General features: G+C 38.0%; 1 protein-coding gene across 3 annotated transcripts in view; it reads right to left on the reverse strand.

Annotated features, from left to right (window-relative positions):
* Positions 1-21,987, reverse strand: part of LPIN2 (lipin 2) — a 44,017-nt gene extending 22,030 nt beyond the window's left edge. For 2 of the 3 annotated variants that reach the window (XM_068191279.1, XM_068191297.1), the window contains exons 1-4: positions 12,965-13,306; positions 7,726-7,926; positions 5,282-5,377; positions 1,582-1,880 (exon numbers count right to left, since the gene is read on the reverse strand). In XM_068191279.1, coding sequence (XP_068047380.1) covers positions 1,582-1,880; positions 5,282-5,377; positions 7,726-7,926; positions 12,965-13,051 — 683 coding nt within the window. In that variant the 5' untranslated portion in view covers positions 13,052-13,306. Of the gene's footprint in view, positions 1-1,581; positions 1,881-5,281; positions 5,378-7,725; positions 7,927-12,964; positions 13,307-21,820 lie in introns of those variants that run through there. The other variant, XM_068191289.1, reaches the window with a different exon arrangement.
* Positions 21,988-22,472: the final 485 nt, after the last annotated feature.

Raw genomic sequence — 22,472 nt, forward strand, 5'->3', positions numbered from 1 at the left:
TCAGTCCTGCATTTACTTGCTGTTCACAAGAAAACACCATTCTTTTACAAACATCTTCTTTTTGTTTTATAGAACCCTGTCTCAATGTATTTCTACTGCTGTTTCTGCTTATACATGTTAAAAAAAAGTTTAGAAATAAAAAGCCTTGCCAAACTTTCATTCTAAACAGTACAAAAAATAAAACCAGAGTAAACTTGATGAAAACACCATTTTTTATTCACCTCTAGACAAAGTAAGATAATTGCTAGAATAGCAATCTGAATCCTAAACACTAGATTAAAGCAGCCATTATTACAGCCATTACATGACACTCCTAAATACTTCATACATTTGTAATGACACATTAAATAAAGAATAAAAAATTATTGGGTTATATTTTCTCTCTTCCTGTACTTGAAAGTTATTTTTATTTTTGATGCTTTTACTATGACAAGTTTATTGTTGTCTTAATAACTGTACGCTAAAGACTAAGCAAAGGTCTTCCTTTTCTTAAACTGAAAAAAAATAAAAATTTCAAACCAAACAAAATGCCAAGACTTAAACAAAGAGGTGAATATCTAAATGACAATTCAGTGACATAAATATGACACTAACTAATAAAATAAGGCAAATTAGCTAAGAAACTCTATAAAACACTTTAAAATCCACATTTTGTTTGTTGTGCTTTATTGGTCATAAATATGATAACAGATTCATGTTCTCCTGTTGCACTAACCTTTTTGTCTGATACTTACTAAATCTGAGACTCCTATGAAGATCCATACTGAAGGAGTTTTTTCAGTTATATTTTATTCTCTTACACCAAAACATTCTTGCAATTCCCAGACCTGATCTTGAATTTATTCAGCCAGTATTACATTTAACAACAATGCTGCCCAGTGAAACACCTAGCTTTCTTTGAAAACCAAGTCCTGATGAGCAAGCTTTTCCTGGATTTGAAACATTTAAATGCTTGATAGCTTTCATCTATAACCTTCATCTTTCCTGTTACCCTATAGACCTCTTCAGCTTATTAATATGTGCTATCACCTTAGCCCAGGCTCCCCTTTACTAAGAGTTTATCCACCTCAAAATACAGGATTGATTGTTTTTTCTCTTCCCCCCCCACCTTCTCTTCACACACGTATAAAGAATTTTCTTTACTAACATGAAGGGACATTCATTTATATACTTTTCAGTTGCCATAGTAAACTTCAGGTTACAGATAAGCCAAATTCAGATGTGGTGTGCTACAGGCATTCCACACTGCAGTCTATCTAGAGGCTACCAGACATACCAGAAGATCACTCTGCCTCATCAGAGAAATTACACTGAAACTTTCTCAGTCACAACAGAGTATTGCAACATTTCTTCACCAGAATGCGCTTAACTGCATTTCATGCTCATTAAAAAATGGCCCAATTTTAAGGGGAATCTGTGAAGATTTGGAAGATACCTGTTTGGAATTTTGTTTGTTTCTTTGAGGAAAGGCCTAGGCAGAGCCTACCAAAACTTGTGCAATACTTGCATGGAGGAAATGAACAAGTCACCTTTTAAATGTTCAGTGATAACAGTGAAAACAGCAACTATCTAAGAGCTTACCTTAGGGGTTGTACAGTTTTCTCATCATCTGAGCTTATTTCCATCTCAAAAATGTCTTCAGTCCCAGCAGAAGAGATCTGATCTTCTTTCCTGCTATCTTGTTTGTATTTCTTTCTTCTTCTTTTTTTCTTTTTCACAGAACCTGGGGTGAATACAGTCTCTGTTTCCCCAGAATGTGGAATTTCTGAGTTTGCACATGTCCTCTCATTTTCTCCTGATTTCAAATGATTGTCAGTGTCTTTAAAAAACTGATCTTCAGTGGGTATCGGAGATGTTGCCAAATAAGCAGGAACTTTTTCCTGGGGAATAAAAAAGAAAAAAAAAAGAAAAAGCTATTTTTTCCCATTTTGTTTTGTGCACACAGGGTGGTTGTCAGCTACAGATTAATCCTTGTACCTATATTTAGACACAAAGCCATACAGATGCCCAGTGGTATGAAGCTGATATCTAGAAAGGAACCAAGTTCACCAAGAGTGATTACAAAAAATTCTGAAATATGCATGTTAGTATTCTTACAGTTTTCAGACACAAACAACTGATTTTTCCAGCAAAGCAAACATCCAGTCAGTGGAATGTTTTTGAAGTTATCTACCCTGAGCACACCAGTTCCAGGCTTATTAAATGTGTTAATAAAAAAAAGGCTAATTAAATCCACTGCTGTTTATTTTGAAACAGATTCATGGGAAGGTATAGGTTGAAAGGGACATCTGGACACCATCTGGTCTAATCTTCTGTCAAAAAGGGGCCTCAGGTTAGGTTATCCAGGGCCTTGTCACGCCAAAGGTTGAGTATTTCTAGTGAGGGAATCTATCACTTTTCTAGTCAACCTATTCCTACTTTTGTACAGAAGGATTTTCCTTGTATCTAGCTGATATTTTCCCCATGCCCTGTGCCCCATCTTATGATTAGACAGATTTGTGAAGAGAGCGTCTCTGTTCTGTAACTACCTTGTAGGTACTGCAAGACTGTGATTAAGATTCTCCTGAATCCTCTCTAGGCTCAATAGCAAAAGTTCCAGCAACTTTTTTTTCTATTTCAATTTCTCCAGCCCTCCACTGGGCTCTCTCCAACTTTCCATGTCTCTCCTGAACTGGGAAGGCCAGAGCTGTGTTCCAGATTTGATCTAAAACACCACAAGACTGAGGAGGACAACCCCACATCCCTTCACCTGCTGGTTGTGCTACTGCTGATGCTACCTGGGATGCATTTGCCGTCACTGCAGCCAGGTCACGCTGCTGGCCAGGTGATGCAGAGCTGCATTTCATCCAGTCAGATCCCAGCCTGCACTGCTGTGGGTGCCAGCCTGCACTTCCAAGCCTTATGTGAGACTGCATGTGCATCCTGGTTAAACCCTGGTGTAAATCTTGTTGGCCCAGTCTCCCAGCCTGCCAAGCTGGCTCTCTGTGGTGGCTCTTTTTCTGACCTGTCTACCCCTCCTCTCAGTTCAGTGTTACCCACAAAATTATAAAGGTGCCTTCAGTCATGTCATACATGTCAGACATTATTTATGTAAAGTATCTTTCAAAAAGAAAAAGTCAACTATAATTTACTCACCTCAAAACCAACATACAAACAACCAACCCTCAACTAATTACAACCCACTGCCCTTTGAAGGAAAAGCTTTAGCTATGGACTGCCTGAGGTTTATTTACATTGTAACAAGAAACTGAAAAGACACTAACACCTAGTCTGAAAGAAACACACTGTGAAGGGTCAAAGACAAGATGGAACAAAAGCAGAAGAGAATGGAATTTGCATAGCGAAGAGAAAAAGTTATGGAACTCAATTTCATGGTAGAGAATAGAAGTAATTACAAGATGTCTGTTATTTTACTCCTGTAGAATACTCTTGTGAAGAAGGTTAGTCAGAAACACTGAGACACAGCCAGAGCACTGAAACTACTTTAGCTGTGCTCAAAGTCTTATCTACTATTTAAAACTAAATTCAAATTTTCATTGAATTAAATGTTACAGAACAAATTTTGTTCACTGGCTGTAAAGTAGAGTGAAGTAGAGAAAGGAGAACAAAATACAGCCTTATACAACGGTGATGACACACAGATTTTGCATTGTGAAAAACCTTGAAATCAAATGCCAGCATCTAAACTGAAGTTAATATTCTGCACAATTAGTGATAAGTAACCAAGAATAATAAAAATAAATAAAAAAATAAACACTCAGTAAAAGTTAAAAGAAAACTGGCTGGAAATTGTCCTGATTTACATGGACAGTGGTATTTACCTGGTGAGTGGTATAATTACTTCTGATTGTCAAGATGTGAAAATTGCAAAGACTTATCCCTTTAAAGGACCTTTCTGAATCCCCCCAAAGGGGAAACAAAAGAAATCAATGAGAGGTTTATGAGTTATCCCATAAGCATACCTTCAAGAGGCAAATAAAGATGTTGATGAGTTGCAGAGGGAAAAAATGCCTAAAAGCAGTAAAAATAACTCAATTTTGTTTTGTAGCGAATTTGATCTATATTTTCAGCGTGAATTACCAGCTTTCAAGAACACATACAAAGATAAAGCACTCTTGTTATAAATCAAAATGTACTATGCAAGTGCAATAGCTCCTTTAAAACACTCCACTGGGGACAAAGGCAGTGGTTATCACCCTTGCTTTCTGAAAGTCTGAGACTGATCAGTTCCCATCAATGTCTGACATGGCCTAGATCTGTAAAAACTGCTTTCAGTTTTTATTTTAATCATGGTGTACACTGACACAGAACCCAACCTTCCTTTTGTGTAGGTGTTATGAATCCCTACCCCAAGTTCATTTGGGGTATTAACACCTATTTTTTCCTTACTCTTTAAATTGTATTTAACTCCTTTCAATATGAGAACTCCCTCTGATGCCCCAAAGGAAACAAGTAGCACCCTAAACTAAAAATTGGATCATTCTCATTTCCTTGAAAGACTGATTCCTAATAAACAGAAAATTAACACTTTTGCTTCTCGTGGACAAATTTTTTTCCTCTCTTCTCTGACTATTTTTCATTAAACCTTTTGTAGCCTTGTATTTAGAATTACTTTCCTTCAGACTTGCTGAAAAATGCCAACAGACTCAAAAGCCATGCTCAGAACTGACCAATACTGTGATTGCGTATATCCCATATCCTTAGGAAATCAGAGTAAAAATGAACCATTATTCCTGTTTTTCAGAGGCTCATTAGTTTCCAGTTGCAAAAGATTATTGGGAAATAAATTCACAAGTCCAAGATGTTATTGTTACCTGGTGAAAATTTCATAAATTGTGAAAAAATTGTGGAAAAATCGTGGAAAATCGTGGAAAACTAGGCTAGGATTTGTAAGGCAAATTAAAAATATGCCCAAAAAACAGACTACCTTTATTAGTAGAGGCACAAGCTGTAATAACTTAAAGCAAAAATTATTCTAAGATACATCAATCAGTATAACTGCATAACAAGAATGAATTAACTAAAACAAACAAAAAATACTTCAGCACATCTTCCAAATAATGCTCTAATTAATGAAAATAATTAGTTACTTTATTCTTACTGGCAGCAAAATTGTACAAAGCATCAAGCATCTTGGCAGCATATGAAAGAGATGTTAAGATTCAGTTACAGAAAATCTAGCTTTCACAGAAGTCAGGATATTGACAACACTAGGAAGCACTTTTAACCCATTACTGTGTTATTACTACATTGTAGCCATCAAGAAGCATAAAGTCCTTACATCTTCCTCCTCGGTTTCTTGCACAAAGAAAGCTTCTCCATTGTCACCCAATTTCATATGCAGATCAACAGCATCACCATTAATTTCTATATCAATCTGTGGAAAGAGACAATTTATTGTAAATAATTCATCACAGGGAAAGTGCTGACCTCATGGTCCACTTAGCTCTGAGAGTAAACTTTGTTTCACTGTATAATGGTGTCCCTTTCTCCTCTCTCTTTCTCACAAAAATCTGCCATAATGGTCTTTAATTTGCTCACCTGCAAAATACATGATACTCCTGGCAGAGAGACTAATACCCACAAGAAAAATAAGAAAAAAAAACTTGATATAAAGACTGAATCTTGTTCATACAGTTATTGATATAGTCTTCAATTTAATGGAAGAATGACTGTTCAGATGTTTAAATATCAGTCTGAAATGGAGCCTGCTATGAACCTGAATCCTGAACACCAGAAGTTCCACCTGGAGGCCTCTTGGAGGCAGGCTTTGTCTGAAAGTGATAAGAGACTTGCCACAATTATTTCTGCTACTCAAATTAGTGTTTCAGATTTTCCTGCTCATGAGTTAATGGGGGTATTACATAGGACCCCAACCCATCTGCAACCATAGTGTTTTCATCAGATAATAATGGTTTTATTGTGCTAAAAAGGTATTTTTGGCCAAGAAAACCCGGTATTAGTATTGGTAAATAACCAAATATGCATGAGGACTATACCCAAATCATTAAGATAATCACTTTTCTTCTTCTCCAAAATAACAGGCTGATTTTGATCTGAAAATCATATATATTTCACTACTGTTTAGTTCAAAAATATTTTATTGTATTTCCAATTCAGTAACATGAGTTTAAAAAAAACCTCACCTTTTCTTTATGCTGGTTTAGACATACAAACATCTCTAAGTTTAGTACCTATACCTCACACTGCTTTCTGGAGACATTCATATATACCTGAAGCTGAAGCACAGGCACACATACTTTGTGTTCCCACACATCTTGGGACTACAAATTGATCTTGGGCTCATAACATGCCAGAGAAAAATGCATCCACAATGCAGTAACAAACATTCAACTGACTATTGAGAGAATTGTGCGTACAGTAACTCCAAGGATGGAGAAAACAAGGAGTAGCAGTCATCTACAGAAGCAAAAGCTGAGAATTATACTGACAGTCTACCCACAAGTACCAAGAGTAGATGTTTCTACTATTCAACAGCTTTTTAGAGGTACTCAGAAGCTGAAAACCTCTCAAATTTGGTTCAGCTACGCACAAGTGTATAAAGACATTTAACAAAATCGAATTTCAGACACTCCTGTTGTAAGCATATCTCGCTTGTCTAGATGTCAGAAAAAGTACAGCTATACCACCTCTTTTGCACCCAGTTGAAAACTGTAATCTGTTACAAAATTATTTAAGGTACATAAATTCTTTGTCATCAGCAAGCTTGTTAAAATAAACACTAATAAATGGGAAATCAAACAAAAAATAAACACAAAACCTGCTACTATGACAAACATACAACTTGAATGCATATAAGTCCAACTACTGACCTTAAACAACAAAATGCCCTGACCTAACTACTCTTTCAGTTTCATTTTATTCTCTTTTTACAATCAAAATATAAAGATAGGGGTAGCTTCCTGCAATAACCATTTACTCCTTAAGAAAGCAGAATATAATCCTGAGGGTTTATGTCCTCTTTAAATCAATTTATCTTTTGGAGCACACCCACATGTCATACACAGTATTCCTTACTGACAGTAAAGTTCCCCTACAACAGCTCCATTTTCCAGCCAACCCAGTCCAACTCACTCTCTTAGCATGATTAACAAAGCCAGTGGGAAGAGGATGGAAGGACAATCTGCTTGGGTAGCACCACCATCTCAGAACGGCTGGATGGGAAATTGTACCAGGTTCTCTTTCAAACACACCCACATAGGAGCAAAGCGTCAGTCTCAGTTTTCAGTTGCTTGTGGATGTTAACAACTGCATTTTTTATTGTAAATCAGCCTTGAGCACAGCTAACAAGGAGCAATATTTATAATAGGTCACTAACTCTTAACATATGCTTTGTCCTTCAGACATTCCAAAAAGAGTTGCTTACATCAGGGATCAGTTAAATAGCATTAAGTATTTCTTTCCCAGCATATTTGGATAAATAAACAAATAGCTCCACATAAACATTTTTAAACTGTGAAGTCCATATATTGGTATTTGTCTTTCACAGCCTTTTTGCAGAGTCCTTAGATTACCACAAGAAATTCTGTTTTGCCTTCCAAAACCACCACCCTGTACAGCATTTATGAGTAACTGTTCTGGACTAAACCGGCCTGCTAACTGGGAATGTGGGGAGCTGGGGAAGGAAGGAAGGAAGAGGTGGGGGAAAAAAAAAGGAATTAACTGGTCCTCAAAACTTTGTTTTGACCCACTTTCTGAACTTACCACTTTTTCTTTAGAGCGCAGTACACCAAGCTTCCCAAAGCGGACATGGAAAGGAGAACACTGGTATGTCCCATCCTGCTGCCGCACCACAATGACATCAATGCATCCCGAAAGGGTTGCCTGATTAATGCCTTTGTACAGCTCCTTCACAGTAACCAGGACTTGTCCTGCAAGTTGCCCCACGTAGTTCATAGTCTGAGACTATGGGAGAGAAAGACAAAAAAAAGTAAGTAAATTTAAAACACAGTAGGTTTTATGAAATTAAATTTTTTAAAAAAATATATAGGCGAGCAATGCCATTTATCAATTACTCTATTGTAACAAGCTTTACACAAATCTTTTCAAGAATCAACAGGACTTTGAGACAATCCTTATATTACTAAAAGTATCCAGTTATAAAACCTATTCCTAATGCTTTATCAACTTGAATCTAAGACTAATTAAACACTTCAAAGAAAATTCTGAAGCATGTAATTTTTACACTTCAAAGCCTAAAATTAAGTAATGCTTAATAATTCAGATAAGCTAAAACGAAAAATTCATTCTCCAGAGGACTGCCTGTTTAATACAAACAATCTTATACAGAAAATAGAAATAACTGTAGGTAAGGATGCAAAAAAAATCTTACAAATCAGGAAAAGGCATGTAGAACATACTGCATGTAACTCTTCCTTTACAGCTCTGTATTTCAAAAAAAGCTGAGTCATCTTTGAGAAATTATCAAAGTATGTAATGGGAGAAAATAGATATATACATTAATAAGATAATGCTATAGTCAAACAGGATAATGAGCATAGAATCACTAATTGAAAATTCTGTTTAATCCATTAAAAATACTTCAGTAAATGAATGAATTCTGAATGACTGCAAGTCCTTCAGACTAAGAACATAATTTGAACTATGACTGCCAATAAGAAATGAAAGTCCAAAGATTTCTCAGAACATCTGAGTTTGAACAGGAAGAGGAGGGAAAACTGTGAAGATGTTCGGATAGAAACCTAAGTGCAACTCTTCCTCATTCTACCTACCATCTTCTGCCTCCCACGCAAAAGTCTGCTACAAGCTCATTTCAAAAACATCCAAGCAACTGCAGCCTCTGAAGTTAAGGATATTTAGGAGAACAAAGAACCACTGCCAACAAGCAAAACCCACAACACAGAACACATAAAAGAGCCTAAATTATATATATTTTAAAAAACTGTTTTGGGATATTATTTCTAGAAAAAATCTACAATTACTTTTTTTCTTATTTGCATTTCTATTACTCATTGAACAAGGTTTAGGATTCTTCTTAATATCTCTAAACAAAACCATACTGCCTTACAACAGTTCTTCCTACTCATACTGCTTTATTGTCTATATAATTAATCAGTAATTTCTCTTTTGAACCTCCAAAGTCTTCCTTACAGTAACACAGAGTGTCTTATACTCACACAAAAGTGACCATTTCTGTGGCATCTCTATACTGATATAATTGAAAACAGGTAAATCTAAAACTACTTTCACACAGCAGCCATGGAAATGTTTTTCTCCATCTCAGGCTTCTCATACATTACCAAATCTCATTAATGTTTTTTAAAAATAATTTCTTCCTTTTCACAAGACTTACAAAGGAAGGTGGAGGGTTTCCAATACAGATTTAACACTGTGTTGAAATTATCCACAGAATTACTATGCTAGGTAATGTGCTAGAAATTTTTTTTTCCTGTAACCTGTTGATGAAGACAAAAAGAACAGACTGTCATTGAGTGAGTAATGAGATCAGGAGGATGGACTCTCTATCAACATTAGCCATTAATTCAATTTCACCTGTAAGTAGCTTCACCTACATCTATAAAACTGATTGCTTGATAGTGAAGTAATAGCTCACTCCTGCTGAAGAGGGAAGGTCTCACTTCAACCTTTCCTCATCTGACCCTCTTAATGAGCTGATTTTAGCTCCCTGACACAGCTGGCAAAAGTCTACCATTTTTTGTTGTTTGTTTCAGCGAGTTGTAAGTAAGTTAGATTAGCTCATTAAGCAGAACATGACAAACACCTGAGTCATGAGGCCCTGAGCAGCACCAGAGAGCCAGGGAAGAAAAAAAAAAAAGGCAGGGAACTGAACATCTTTTTGACAAGTGAAGTATTTGCTGCATCTCATGGAACTGTAACTCAGCACAGAGACATTACAGTATCTCTGCTTTCCTGTTGAAGCAATTAGTCCTCACCTAATATGACAGCCATGTTTAAACTTAATCTCATGAAAAAAAAAAAAAAAAAAATCTTTAATGCATAATCATTATCATTCCTGGCTCTAACTTGGCCACTTCCAAGAGCTGTCTATGGTATCACAGCTATGTCTATGGTAGTTTAGAAAGAAAAGTTGTGTCACCAAGGAGACTGCATTTGTTAAAAGAAATGTCTGACACAATCAGGAGTAAGTCTTTAATAGGGTCCCCATTCCATGTATTTCATTTCAGTGAACAGGACTTGAGAAGTGGGCATTAGCAAGAAATTCTCTAGGATTTAAGCAGTGACTTAAAAGATCAAAATTTCACACCTTCTGCTAAGAACTGAGTTCAGATGATAAATAACCTCATTTTTCTCACATACTTGCTAACTTGACCATAGAAATTCACCACACAACCCACACAAGACCAAAGCATTCACCCATTTTACACATATTCTTGCTTTTCTGTAGCAAGAATATCCTGCAGCAATGTTCTCTCTTCTACAGGTATCAGTTTCATTTCTGTAGCTCACAGCACAGCCACTTTTATGAACATACATACACTGAACAACCTCTTACATTTGAAAGTTCATAGCTGGTTCACTCTTAGATGTGGAAAAGTTATGAACTTCTGTACCTACTGAGTATTAAGAACAATGCTTATAAGGAAAGTAGCTTTCTATGATCCAAGTCTTAATGTAAACGTTGTTTTGTACATTGCAAGTAAACCAAACTAGAAAAAGGTAATAAACTAATGCACATTATTGCTTACCAGGCTGCACTTCAGCTTTTAACATAATGGTTCACTTTGCAAGATAAACATGCTATATAAGAAGGTCCAAACTGTAGCAAGAAAATGATCACATAGAACTTAAGTGTCACTACATACCTGAAAAACATGCCATTTTATCTCAAATGCCACTAGAAGCCCAGCTGGGAGATTTTAACATTTGGGGGTTATATATGGGTTTGAGCTTTCCTTGGGTTTGTTTGTTATCCTTAAATGTTATGGTATATTGTTGAAAAGCTTGTGCTGAGCAAGTACAGAATCAGACTACGGTGAGAAAGGAACAGTGTAAAACGTTATTGTGTTAATTTTTGCAAATGCAATAGAAATATTCTGATCATGGCATAACCAAGTAAGACAAAATATTTCCTCAATAATACTCTTTATTTCATGCTTAGTAAACATTTCTTAAATGTCATTGCCTTGAAAGCAGAGAGCAGTATGCCTTCCTAACCTCCTGTAAGAGCCTAAAAAGCATGCTGATTGCCAGTTTTGAAATTCAGGACAAAAGCCTGATGGAAAAGACAGACTAAGAAAGGCAAGGCAGTAATACCTCACAATACTGTTAAGCTTTTATTTCTTTTGATATCCAGAATCTATACATTGCCTGATGCAGTGAAATTCCACAGCTCTGCATAAAAACTGAGGATAATGCAGCTCACTATGACTTACTCTTCTCAGACAGCAAATTAAAAGGCTACCGATACCTGAACTATATCAAAGCAGAAACATTCTTTGTGACTTTTGAAGCTCCAGAGAGACTGATTTTTTAATATTTACGCAATACTACCTAGTTTAAAAAAATTCTTACAGCTGCATATAATAATAGCACAAAGGTAAGTGCAACTGTAATTGGAATGGGAGAAAGAATCTCTAGGCCATATCATGAGAATTATGTTTTTTTCTGGCAAGAAGCCATTGCACTGCCAAAAGCAGAAACTGAAACTGCTTTGGTTTTTTAACTTACTTTTTCTGAGAGAGCATAATAGTAAATACAAAATGAGAAAAAATATCTGCTTCAGAAGTGCAATAACTAAAATGCTATGCCCTCCACTTATAAAATACTCAAATCAGTGCAACTAAAATTAATCCTGAATATGCTGATTGTTTCCTCATGTTACAGCAATGGCTCTCAGAAATAATAATTAACAGTACTCCACCTCAGAGTATCTGATATGCTTTATATGACAGACAAGACAAATTTTCAAAACTCATTACCAGGAAATGCTTACATTAGCAAAACCTGAGCAGGAGGTTTTGTGGGTAGGAATTATATCTCTGTACCATTAACAAAGATGTTATTTTAGTTGCCACTAGACCAATATGTTTTCTTTAACACTGTTTTTTTTTTTTTTTTTGTGTGTGTTATTTGGTAATATCCATATAGAGGTGCAAGATATAATCAAAAGTCTGTCAACAATAGGTATTTTCTGTGCATATGGAGAACTGCTTTACTAATGGTAAGCTGCATTTTTTGGGTTCTTATAGCCATTGCCTTTTATACAAGTGCACCCATATGAACATGCCTACTACAAGTGCCTAGTTCAACAAGAGAAAAAGAAGAGTGCAATTTTCACAAAGGCAAGATATCAGATTGCTCTAGAAGGCTACAACTTTAGACGGCATGAATTTTAACTATCACTGCAAAAAAAAACGTTACTTAGAAGCAGATCTTAGCTTCCAGTAGCGTAGATATTCATACACACTATTTATTTTGAGATACATTTAGAAGGTTAAAATATGTCTAATGCCACATGATGTAAACAGCAAAGACATTGTATTTGTGTCAAGAGATTAGGTAGAATAAAATAAAAACCATGCAGAGCAGTGGTTTACCTCAATTTAGCTCATTTTGCCTATATTTGCATACATATAAATTTAAGAGGAAGAAGCTTTCCTTAAGCAGAGAAAATCTTTAGCAAGCATTTTACTAGTTTCTATTTTGCACTCTGAAAAAACTGGGGGTAAAATGACCCTGTCAAACAGGACCACTGTAGCATCAGATCTACTCAACAAAAACATCTTTGTTCCCAATTAAAGATTTTAATTGGGGGTTTAGGATTGCTCCTAGTACTGCACAGAGCAGTTATGGAACAAAAACGGGAAACAAAGTAGGTCTGTTGAATGCCTAATTAAAGTCTTCCACATACTATTAAATATAGGCAGTCAATTTTTATCTATTTTAACTGTGTTATAGGAAATTATATACCCATATTTAGCAATAAATCTGTCAAACTCACCAAGATTCCAGAAGGAACCTTTTCATGGGCAGCAACATCACTTCTATTTGAGTCATCTTCAAGAACATCCTTTTCTGAGTTATGCATCTCAGAAAACAGAAAACTAACTTTCCACAATACAGGTAAATGAAAAAATTACAGCCATAAGAAAAGGTTGTAGCAGCATTTCTTCTCTTCTCACAGAAGCAGAAGAACTATGTAAACTTTCTGGTCTCTTAGAGGAAACTGCTTGGTATACATTCCCACGCAGAATTACGAGTAAAAAGGAAGTGCTTCTTTAAGAAAGCTCACACAGAAACTCCCTCACCAATAGCCTTTGCTTGACATGTCCCAGCCCCCTTGCGCTCTCCGAGATAAGTGAGAACATGGCCTGACTTTGCCATATGTTTGCACTGATAGGTGATGATCTTGGTTTGCATCATGTCACGTGACTGCAGCTGAAGCTCCCACAAAAACAGGGATTTAGTTAATGATTCTTAGCAAAGTCTACATTAGCTCACTCGGAGGCTTTTCACCCACTGTTGCAACTCCAGCACTGGCAGCAGCACTCCAAGTACTGGTTCAGCCTAAGTCAAGACTGCCTGCTGACTCTCCATGTGCTGCTCCCTCTGCTGATGGCGTCACTGGGGCAGCCAGTCATGTTTGATACAGCAAATTTCACAACATTTCAGGGTCTGCTATTCGTGAACTTTTCTCCCTCCTTCTTGAAATTGAAATTACATAATAATAGCAAAGAGACAACTGACCTGATGTCAAGTTTATACTAAACCATACAAAACCAACACACACCAAGATAAGCATTTGTTTTCCTGTGGAAATTTTCTTGCCTTCTTCAAACAGAATTGTAAAGCACTACAATGTGAGTATGTGGACAAAACATACAAGCTTTTTTAATAACTAGCTCCATGACTCAGAATAAGAATTGATTTTTCATCTGAGGAATTCTGAAATGCCATTACCTATCTAAATAAAGTAACGGATAGGTGAAATAACTTGAGGAAGAGCAGTAGTTTAAGGAACCAATTCTGTGCCAGAATGCGAGAGACATTCTCTGAGGACCATCAATATTCCCTCAACACAGACAAGTTCTCACTACCCTAAACCCATGCACCTCCTTTCCACCCTCATGGGGTTGGGGTTATTGTGTGTCTGCTCAGAAGACTCTGGAGGATTGCTTCTTGAATTACAAGCTTAAAAAAACAAATTTATCCAGGATCCTACTACTATTCCTCCTCTAAGTTTTGTAAATCATGTAAAAGACTGATGGAAGGACAGTGAACCAAATTATAGGATGCAGCCAAATAGCTTGTAGGTTTCCAAAATAATTAATGAACTACACTCAAGTCCAAAACTGCATCAGTGTCAATGACAAAATCCTAAATAGAGTGTTGAGATTGCTATGTCTGCAGTAAGGTTGTAATAAACTGCTACCATCTCTGAGCCCTTTTCTATACATTGAATAGTTCACCTGGCTCTTACAGGAAAAAACGAATGAGTTTTTTAGCAAACATGACAAGTATTTTCCTAGAATATTAAGAACTACTAGACACACTCCATTTCTCCTTCCTTTTCATCATTCCTTTATCCTGTATGTTCCATTAAAATACAGAATAAAACATAGTTATGAGCAAAATGGAAGCTAAATTCATAAGCCAGTGCTTCTTTTCCAACACTACTGACTTCATTTTATGTTGGGATTTTTTTCTGTGATATCTCTACTATTTCAATATCGTTCAGTATTTCAGATGGACATTATTTTCTTCAAAGCTTATAAGAGTGTTTTAGACAACAGCTTTTCTGGAATACAGATAAAATTGTGTCACTGTAGTAAGGTAAGACTTAGGCAGGTAATAAGCTTTGCACATTTTGTTAGCTCTCTTGCCTTTTATTTCTCAGTATTAACAAGGTATGTAAAATATAATTCCTGCTGAGTAAGTTTCAGCACTAGGTTATGTACTTATAAGTTGCACAGGAAAATCAGCTTTTATTTTGAAAAGCAAATACCTCAAATTTGGAAGTGTTAGAAGCAATGTTTCCCATGCAACCTTAATGAAGCTCTTTGGTGTAGGTAGGTTTTCCTGTGGGGTAGTCTCAGAAAGCACTTAGGAGTTTTCTCACTTGACTCACACAAGTTAATAACGCTGACAAAGATCATTCACCATCCTATGTTCTGTCTTTGACCTGTTCTTTGTGAGTCTACACATTTTATCCTGTTGCTCAATAGTCAAAATCCCTGATGGGAAGTATGATTCCATTTTTAAAACATAGTTTTCTGCAGGAATTGTGATAATATATTCAATTGCATTTCATTTAGTTTTATAGCATCTCAGAGATGCAGCATTTTTTTCACCTATGCAATGAAAACTTCAGGACCAATTAAGAACTAAACATGCAGGGGGGTTTAGCACATTTAGAACTTGATTTTTCAGGTTTTCCCTCTTTTACCTCTTTGCACATTGCCTCAATAAGCTACTTTTGCAGTTGTAAATCAGATTTCTTTTTAATGACCATCTGTGACATGCAAAAGTCGGACTGCCTGTGAAAATGACATTTAAGTGAATATTGGATTGTACTGTATAGGAACTGTAGAACAAACGCCACCAGAAAACAGCTATAGGACATTCCCCCAACTTTTAGCAGTGCATACCATTCTGAGTTCTGTAAGGAAGGAAGCACAAATCCTATAGACATAGCTTCTATCAGCACACTATCCCAATTCACTCAGGGATCAGAATAAGTATGCCAAGACAAATGAATGGACCAAATCCTTCTCTAATTAACATACCCTAATGGATATGACAAGTATGGGACAACCTTTGTTCGTGTTCCAATTGTCTCCTTCACCCCACCTTGCCACACATAATTTTACCTACTATTAACCAAGAATGAAACACCACAGTTCTCAATGTCAGGATGGGGTGTGACAGTTCTTAGTCTCACACCCCATCCTGACACTGGAAAAGGTCCTTTCTCCACAAAGCTCAACTCCAGTTCCAAAATTCCAACACCTCTCAATTTTCACGCACTTTTACACTTTGCTTATTATGTGCAAAAAAAAAAAAAAAAGTGGAGGAGTTCCCACTTCTCCTACAAAATTACACAAATCAGACTGGGTCTGAAAACACTCTTCTGTGCCCTAGTTCTTGGTCCCAGCCCTGGTTTGAAGCATCTGCTTACTGAGACTGGAAATAAAGCTCTGCTCATTCCAGAATGTGCTAAAAAACATTTAGCACAACATCTCTGATACTTTTAAGTGCAAAATCTTCCCATTCTCTATATTAACCTAATTCAAAGATTATTAACTTTGCTAAAATAAAATAAATTTTACATGACTAACAGAAAACATACTGAATGAAGATTATCTGCCTGAGATGCCTCCTGACAGGGACACATGAATTTGTCTAAAAGAAAACAGCTAGAGTTTGTGCTCTAACAGAATGGAAAAATACCATCAAGTGTCACTTTTCATTAAAAAAAAATAATACACTTGCTAAGATTTTCCATACAAAAACTGAAGGTACTTAAAATATAACATGGAATTACATTTTTAACATTAGCAAGTTACATGCAACTAAAAAATAAATTCTGTTCAACAACGTTGAAAAATACTACTAGGCAGTACTACCTGCTTTTACCTGCAATTCCCAGCTGTCCAAAAAATAAAGAAAAAAAAAAAAAGAAAAAGCTCTACCACAAGTAATAATAGCAGGTACAAAAATTCAAGCAGTTGACAGATGTTAGAGAAACACTAGTGACACAAAAGTAATGTATTGTTGACTAAACTGGTGGTTAAAAAATAAAATCAAATTCATTTTGCACCTATGATGCAAATGCCTTCAAGATCTCCTGTCAGGTAGAATCAAGAGCCATTTAAAACAAAATATTTTGCAGTGCAACTTAACTACTTTTTATCATTGGGGAAAAAATAGCAAGAAAGGAAATCCACAGTTTATTTGGAGTTAGTGCTTTTGTAATTGTGTCAACAGTTTTATCTGTACGATCTGCTATGATTCATCTGACTTCAGTGTTACAGTATCTGTCCTTGTACTAATTTGAGCATTTTCTTTTTTTAAAAAGTTATCCTTTTTTTCTGTTTACAAAGGAACATCAGTGAGGACAAAGAATACTTTAAAAGTTCATAAATTGAGTTTTACGAGCAAAATGATCAGTTTAATCAAAAACTTAAGTTACACATACACAAAATGTTCTTATGCATGTGAAGACCTTAACTTCATTCAAGGTACTGGAAAAAGTACCTGGCTAATCCAAGAGTGCAGCCCTTTGGAATCTGCATGGGCATATCCCCTGCCACAGTCGACATATTTCCAGCAACACAGACTTTTCTAAGGCCACATCATCCTTGGCTGAACTTATTTCCAAACACATAACACAGAAACCAATGTTTCAAAACTGAAATTCTATCAATCTCATTTTTGGATGAAATGAGAGAAAGCAGATGAAGCTTTTCCTGTATGTTTCTACAAAGCACTAAGCATTTCCTTAATAAGCAATCCAGCAAGCCCTTATCTTTGTTTCCTCTTTTAAACAACATTTCTTTGCAGGTACTTATCTGCCCCAGGTGTATTTAAATTTTCTTGCAACCTCCCAGGGTTTTGAAGTCAAAGCAAAAAAAAACAGTCATGTGTGCATGCACGAAATCTAACTAATCTATCTATTCATGGTAAATAATTTGGTTACAGTTAGAATGAATACACAAATATAAGATTTGAGACTAGTACAAACCTTCAGGTTGACAAGAACAGAAATAATACTTTTTCTGAGAAATACATATATGGAATACTTAAAGAGCTCTAAATATTGCATCTATAAACAAGATACATTTTTTTCCCCACTTGATAAGACTCTCCATATTGCTGAACTCATGAACATATACCAAAATAAAGCAATATCCCTAAATTTAATTTGCATATAAGACTTGGCTATATTACTAACAAGTTGGGTAAAAATGCTAGTCTTAGAGAATTCCCACAAAGATATATTTACATGAGATGTTGGGAAGAGAAAAATTAGATACAGCTGAGCAAAGTGGCATATGCTTACTCTTTCAGCAAAGCCAATCCACTGCATTATTGAGTTGTAATGACCACAGAGGTCACATCTGGCTGAGGGATCTACTTGCCCCTAGCACTGAGTGTGTCTGCACTGTCCATACAGGACACAACACACCTGTGTAGTGGCCTCACAAGAGTTCTTGTTTGTGTTAACAAGCATACTTTTTCCTTCAGGGAATGAATGCCTTTAAGTCACCACTAAGTACTTTTCTTCTTTAATTCACTGTATTTCAGTTCACATCACGAACTAAATTCTAGTTAGCTGAGGGAGAGTCAATTACTTCCATTTCTAATGGAGTCACAGCTACAATTCATTACCCAAAGCACATATTTGAAAGACTCTTGAAAAGAATCCCCTACACATTTCCTTTAAAAGGCTTTTCACAACCATCAATTCAGAAGAAGTGTATTTCCTGAGGAGACAGTTATGCAGTCTAAAAAAAGACAAGTAAACCTAGAGACACAGCCTAAGACCAGCTTAGCCGGCTTCAGCCACATACACCAAGAATATGTCACCCAGTATACTGCAGACTTCTATATTATTACTTTACGTATTTACACTTCATGTACTGAACTTCAGCACTTTGGATAAAGAAATGGGCCGATTCATCAGCTAAAAATCTCACTGCATACAGAAGCAATGAGGAAGTGCCCTAAGTCTTGGGAAAATAAGTGACTCAGGACAACTTCTGACAACTACTGTCAAATTACATTAGTGCAAAGGTGAAAGAAATGGATTAAAATATTTAGCTAGGAAGGGGAAGCATCCTTTCTTTGATAATTCTCTTGAAATATAAATACAAGAAAAAAATCTCCAAAAAGTGCGCTTAAGCTTTGTCCTCAAGCATAAAGACAATCTGACTTGACTGAGCATGACAATTTCATATTAAATCAGTCAGCCTGCCCAAACTGAAATGCAAGCACTAATATAACTACCAAGATGAGAGAGCAGCCAGGCAGATTAAATGCATTATTAAGTGCCACATTCTTTGCAAAAGCAGCAATATTTTTACTATGCTTAAAGTGGATAATTCTATTTATAATTTAAAAAAACCCCTATGTAACAGTGAGATATGTCCAGAGATGACTTCTTTGTATTACTGTAGAACCTTAAATTGTAACTTCAACAAGATCATAAAGAAGGTTCTCCAGATACAAAATTCACTGGGATACAGTATGCTACTATGCTATGTCCTCAGAATGTGCCCAGTATGGGATGAAGACATCTGATATATACACTTTAGACTTGTATTTGATCACAAACATACCACACACTGTTGTGTATATGCCTGCAAGCTCCGTCACTGTGGATATCCTTAACATACAGCACTGAATCTCACACCAAAAACGGTCCTTTCACCCCTTTTCAGACAGCTACATAAGAACGTATTGCTACATCATAACCAATGATTAAAAGTTATTTCATAAATAATCCAAAGCTATTAAAAAAATCCAATTTGTTATAATTCTAACTTAAGCACAGATTCTGTGTTCACACAGAGATCGTGAAAAACTGTTTTCCTGTATGCTTTGATCTTATACTTAAACGATGCAAGAGTGGAAAACAAAAAATTGTGATCTAGACTATTAACCATGTGACCATTTTCCAGGAAGAGAAGCAACAGCTGCAAATAAATTAACCTCTGGTTTTGACAAAGGTTCCCAAAGTGGCTTTAAACAAAATCCTTCCACCTCTGTCTGATCTAGGTTGCAAATTCTCTGAGGCAGAGACCAAGTCATACAGCATGCAATGCAAAAAAGGGCTGCTCGGGGCCTCAAGGTACACAAGGGGGTGTCAAGTGCCCTACGTGCAGTTTGGATTTCCCCTTAACTGATCAAGGCTTTACACCAGTGGATGGAAACGCTAGAGGCAGAAGGAAAGGACATAAAATTCACTGCACTGCAAACCTGAAACATTTTATGTGGAGGTCTTCCAAGTAAACAAAAAAAAAAATAAAAAAAAAAAAAATAATTACACTTACTTTTGCAACAACCCAAAATATCAAGTATCAAGAAAGAGATGAAGTATTAAGCACCAAGAATAAGTTCAAACACCATCTCTGTTAGAGGCCAGAAGCATACCAGGCAAACTTTCTGATATGCTTAACTGAAAAGTTATGATACAAATTTAAAAATCAATACTGTAATTCCTGACGAGAGCTCTTCAGCACTATCCTAGTTATTGCTACTGCAACTAAAAATGATACCATATAATATAGCATTTCAGTCAAAGTTCCTGGCATCCTGAGATTATTTAGAAACCTTTTACCTTTAGCATATCTCTTTAATAGTCTATTATATAACAGTAATATACTTTTACGGAGCACCTCACTTTACACCGCTCATGTAAAGAGATCTTCCTTGATTTTTTTTCAAGGGATGGCAAAACTCTTTACATTCCTGTATGTTCTGGGATGCAAAGGAACTATAGCAGGGGCTAGGAGAGAAGGAACAACTTTGAGCCCTGGCTGGAGCTAGCTGCCTAGTATGTATACAAAAAAAGTTGGTTATGTATCCACAAAGTGACAGACATTCCCACACTTAAAAAAAAAAAAAAAAAAAAAAAAAAAAAAAAAAAAAAAAAGAAGGCAAATGCACATAACCCTACATTTTTTTTTCTATTTTGCAAACATTAAATGCTCAGTATGCAAAATTGTCCCAAAAATGCTTATGAAGTAAAAAAAAAAAAAAAAAAAAAAACCTACCAATCAAAGGAAACTAGAATAATTCCCAAGGAGTTGTACTTCAGTGATGCTTGTGGGTTCCTTACAACCTGGGATATTCTGTGACTCTAAGGACTAAATTTTATAAGGTTGTCTGTCGTCTTCCCTGACAGTATCCTGTGTAATCCCACATATCAATACGGTATACTGCTAACAAATACTTTCTTGTAACAACAGCAGAATTTTGTTTAGCGTGGGGGGGGGGAAGGAAAGGTAACCAGATGATGGGCATGTACAAAGTGCAGCCACAACACAGGTATAATTATGACATCATTTTTCTGGATGGAAATGCACAGGTTTAAACAGCATACTGCCCTACTCTATCACAAAACCATTGATGCCTCCTACATGTACTCAGTAAGCACTTCAGGAGAAGAAAAACGTAGTTCACACAAATTATACCAGTCGCACGCTTGGCAAGACCCCAAAGAGAAGCACACAAAAAACTGCGGGCAGTGTAGCTCCACTTCAGACTCCCCACACCAGACGGACAAACAGGGGAGGCAGAGGCGGAGCGCCCCGCCGGAGCGAGAGTTCAGTGCCCGAGTTTGAGGGGAAGGCGCTGGGCGGCGAGGCGAGGCGAGGCGAGGGGAGGCACGTATCCCGGTGTGCCAGAGCGGCACCGCCAAGCGCGCCGGGAGCACCGGCGCTCCCGCCACCCCCGTGCTGCGGCGGGGCGGCAGCGCCGAGCGCCACCCCCACCCCGCTCTGCCGAGCCGCGCACCGGGCAGCCGGGGCACGGCAGGGAATGATTCCCTTCGCTCCGCCGGCTTGGGCTGCCCAGAATTGCGGGCAGCGTCCGGAGCGCTGGCAGTGCCGGCCGGGCGGCCCCGCTTCGCAGCGACGGCTCCGGGGAGGTTCTCATGGTTCACTGCGGGGAGCGAGCCCGGGCTGGCAGCCGGGGCAAGGCCTGCGCCGCCCTCCCTTCCTCCCGCTCCCCCTCCTTCCCTCCCTGCCCGGTGGCCGCCCGGGCTCGGCCGGCGCCGCCGCTTGTCCCCGGCACGCAGGCAGGGACACCTCGCGCCGAGCCGACCCGGCGACATCGGCCCTTTCCCGCTTACCTCGAGCGAGGCCCGGCGGGAGCCGGCGCCAGCCGAGGAAGGACGGACGGTGGCTGGATGGCGGGATGGAGGGAAGGACGGGAGCGGGAGCCGCGGGAGCCGCGCCCGGGCGGGTGCGAACTGCGCCAAGCGGCGGCCGTTGGCGCAGCGCGTGCACGCCCGCGCGCGCTCCCGCTGGCGGCGGGGGCGCGCCTGGCCCGGGGCGCCACGTGACCTTGGAGCGGCGCCGGGTAGGAGGGGGAAGGAGGGGAGGTGGCGCGCGGCGCGCGTGCGCGCGGCGGCGGCGCGGGAGCGGCGGGCGCGGCCCCGGCAGCGCGTAGCGCATCCCGGAGCCTCCCGGCGCGGTCCCGCCCGGCCCCTCGGGAGCAGCTGTCCACAGCCGTGGTCTGAGCCGGGGCTCAGGGTTAGCGCCTCGAGACAGCGCGGCGGAAAAGACGCGCTGCCTTCACGGTGTTTGCCACTTCATACGTCCCTCACTGCATCCTTCTTCTGAAAGTTACCGGCCCACCCACAGGAGGAGGGAAAATATTTTTTTTCGTATACATATACATATCTTTATACATACATATACAAGTCAAATATACATTCTGCCGTAGTATATCTACATCTGTCTATCTAGATCTATATTATCTGTATCTATAGATCTATATCT

This window comes from Anomalospiza imberbis, chromosome 1 (genome assembly GCF_031753505.1).
Source record: "Anomalospiza imberbis isolate Cuckoo-Finch-1a 21T00152 chromosome 1, ASM3175350v1, whole genome shotgun sequence".
In the NCBI taxonomy this organism is placed as follows: domain Eukaryota; kingdom Metazoa; phylum Chordata; class Aves; order Passeriformes; family Viduidae; genus Anomalospiza; species Anomalospiza imberbis.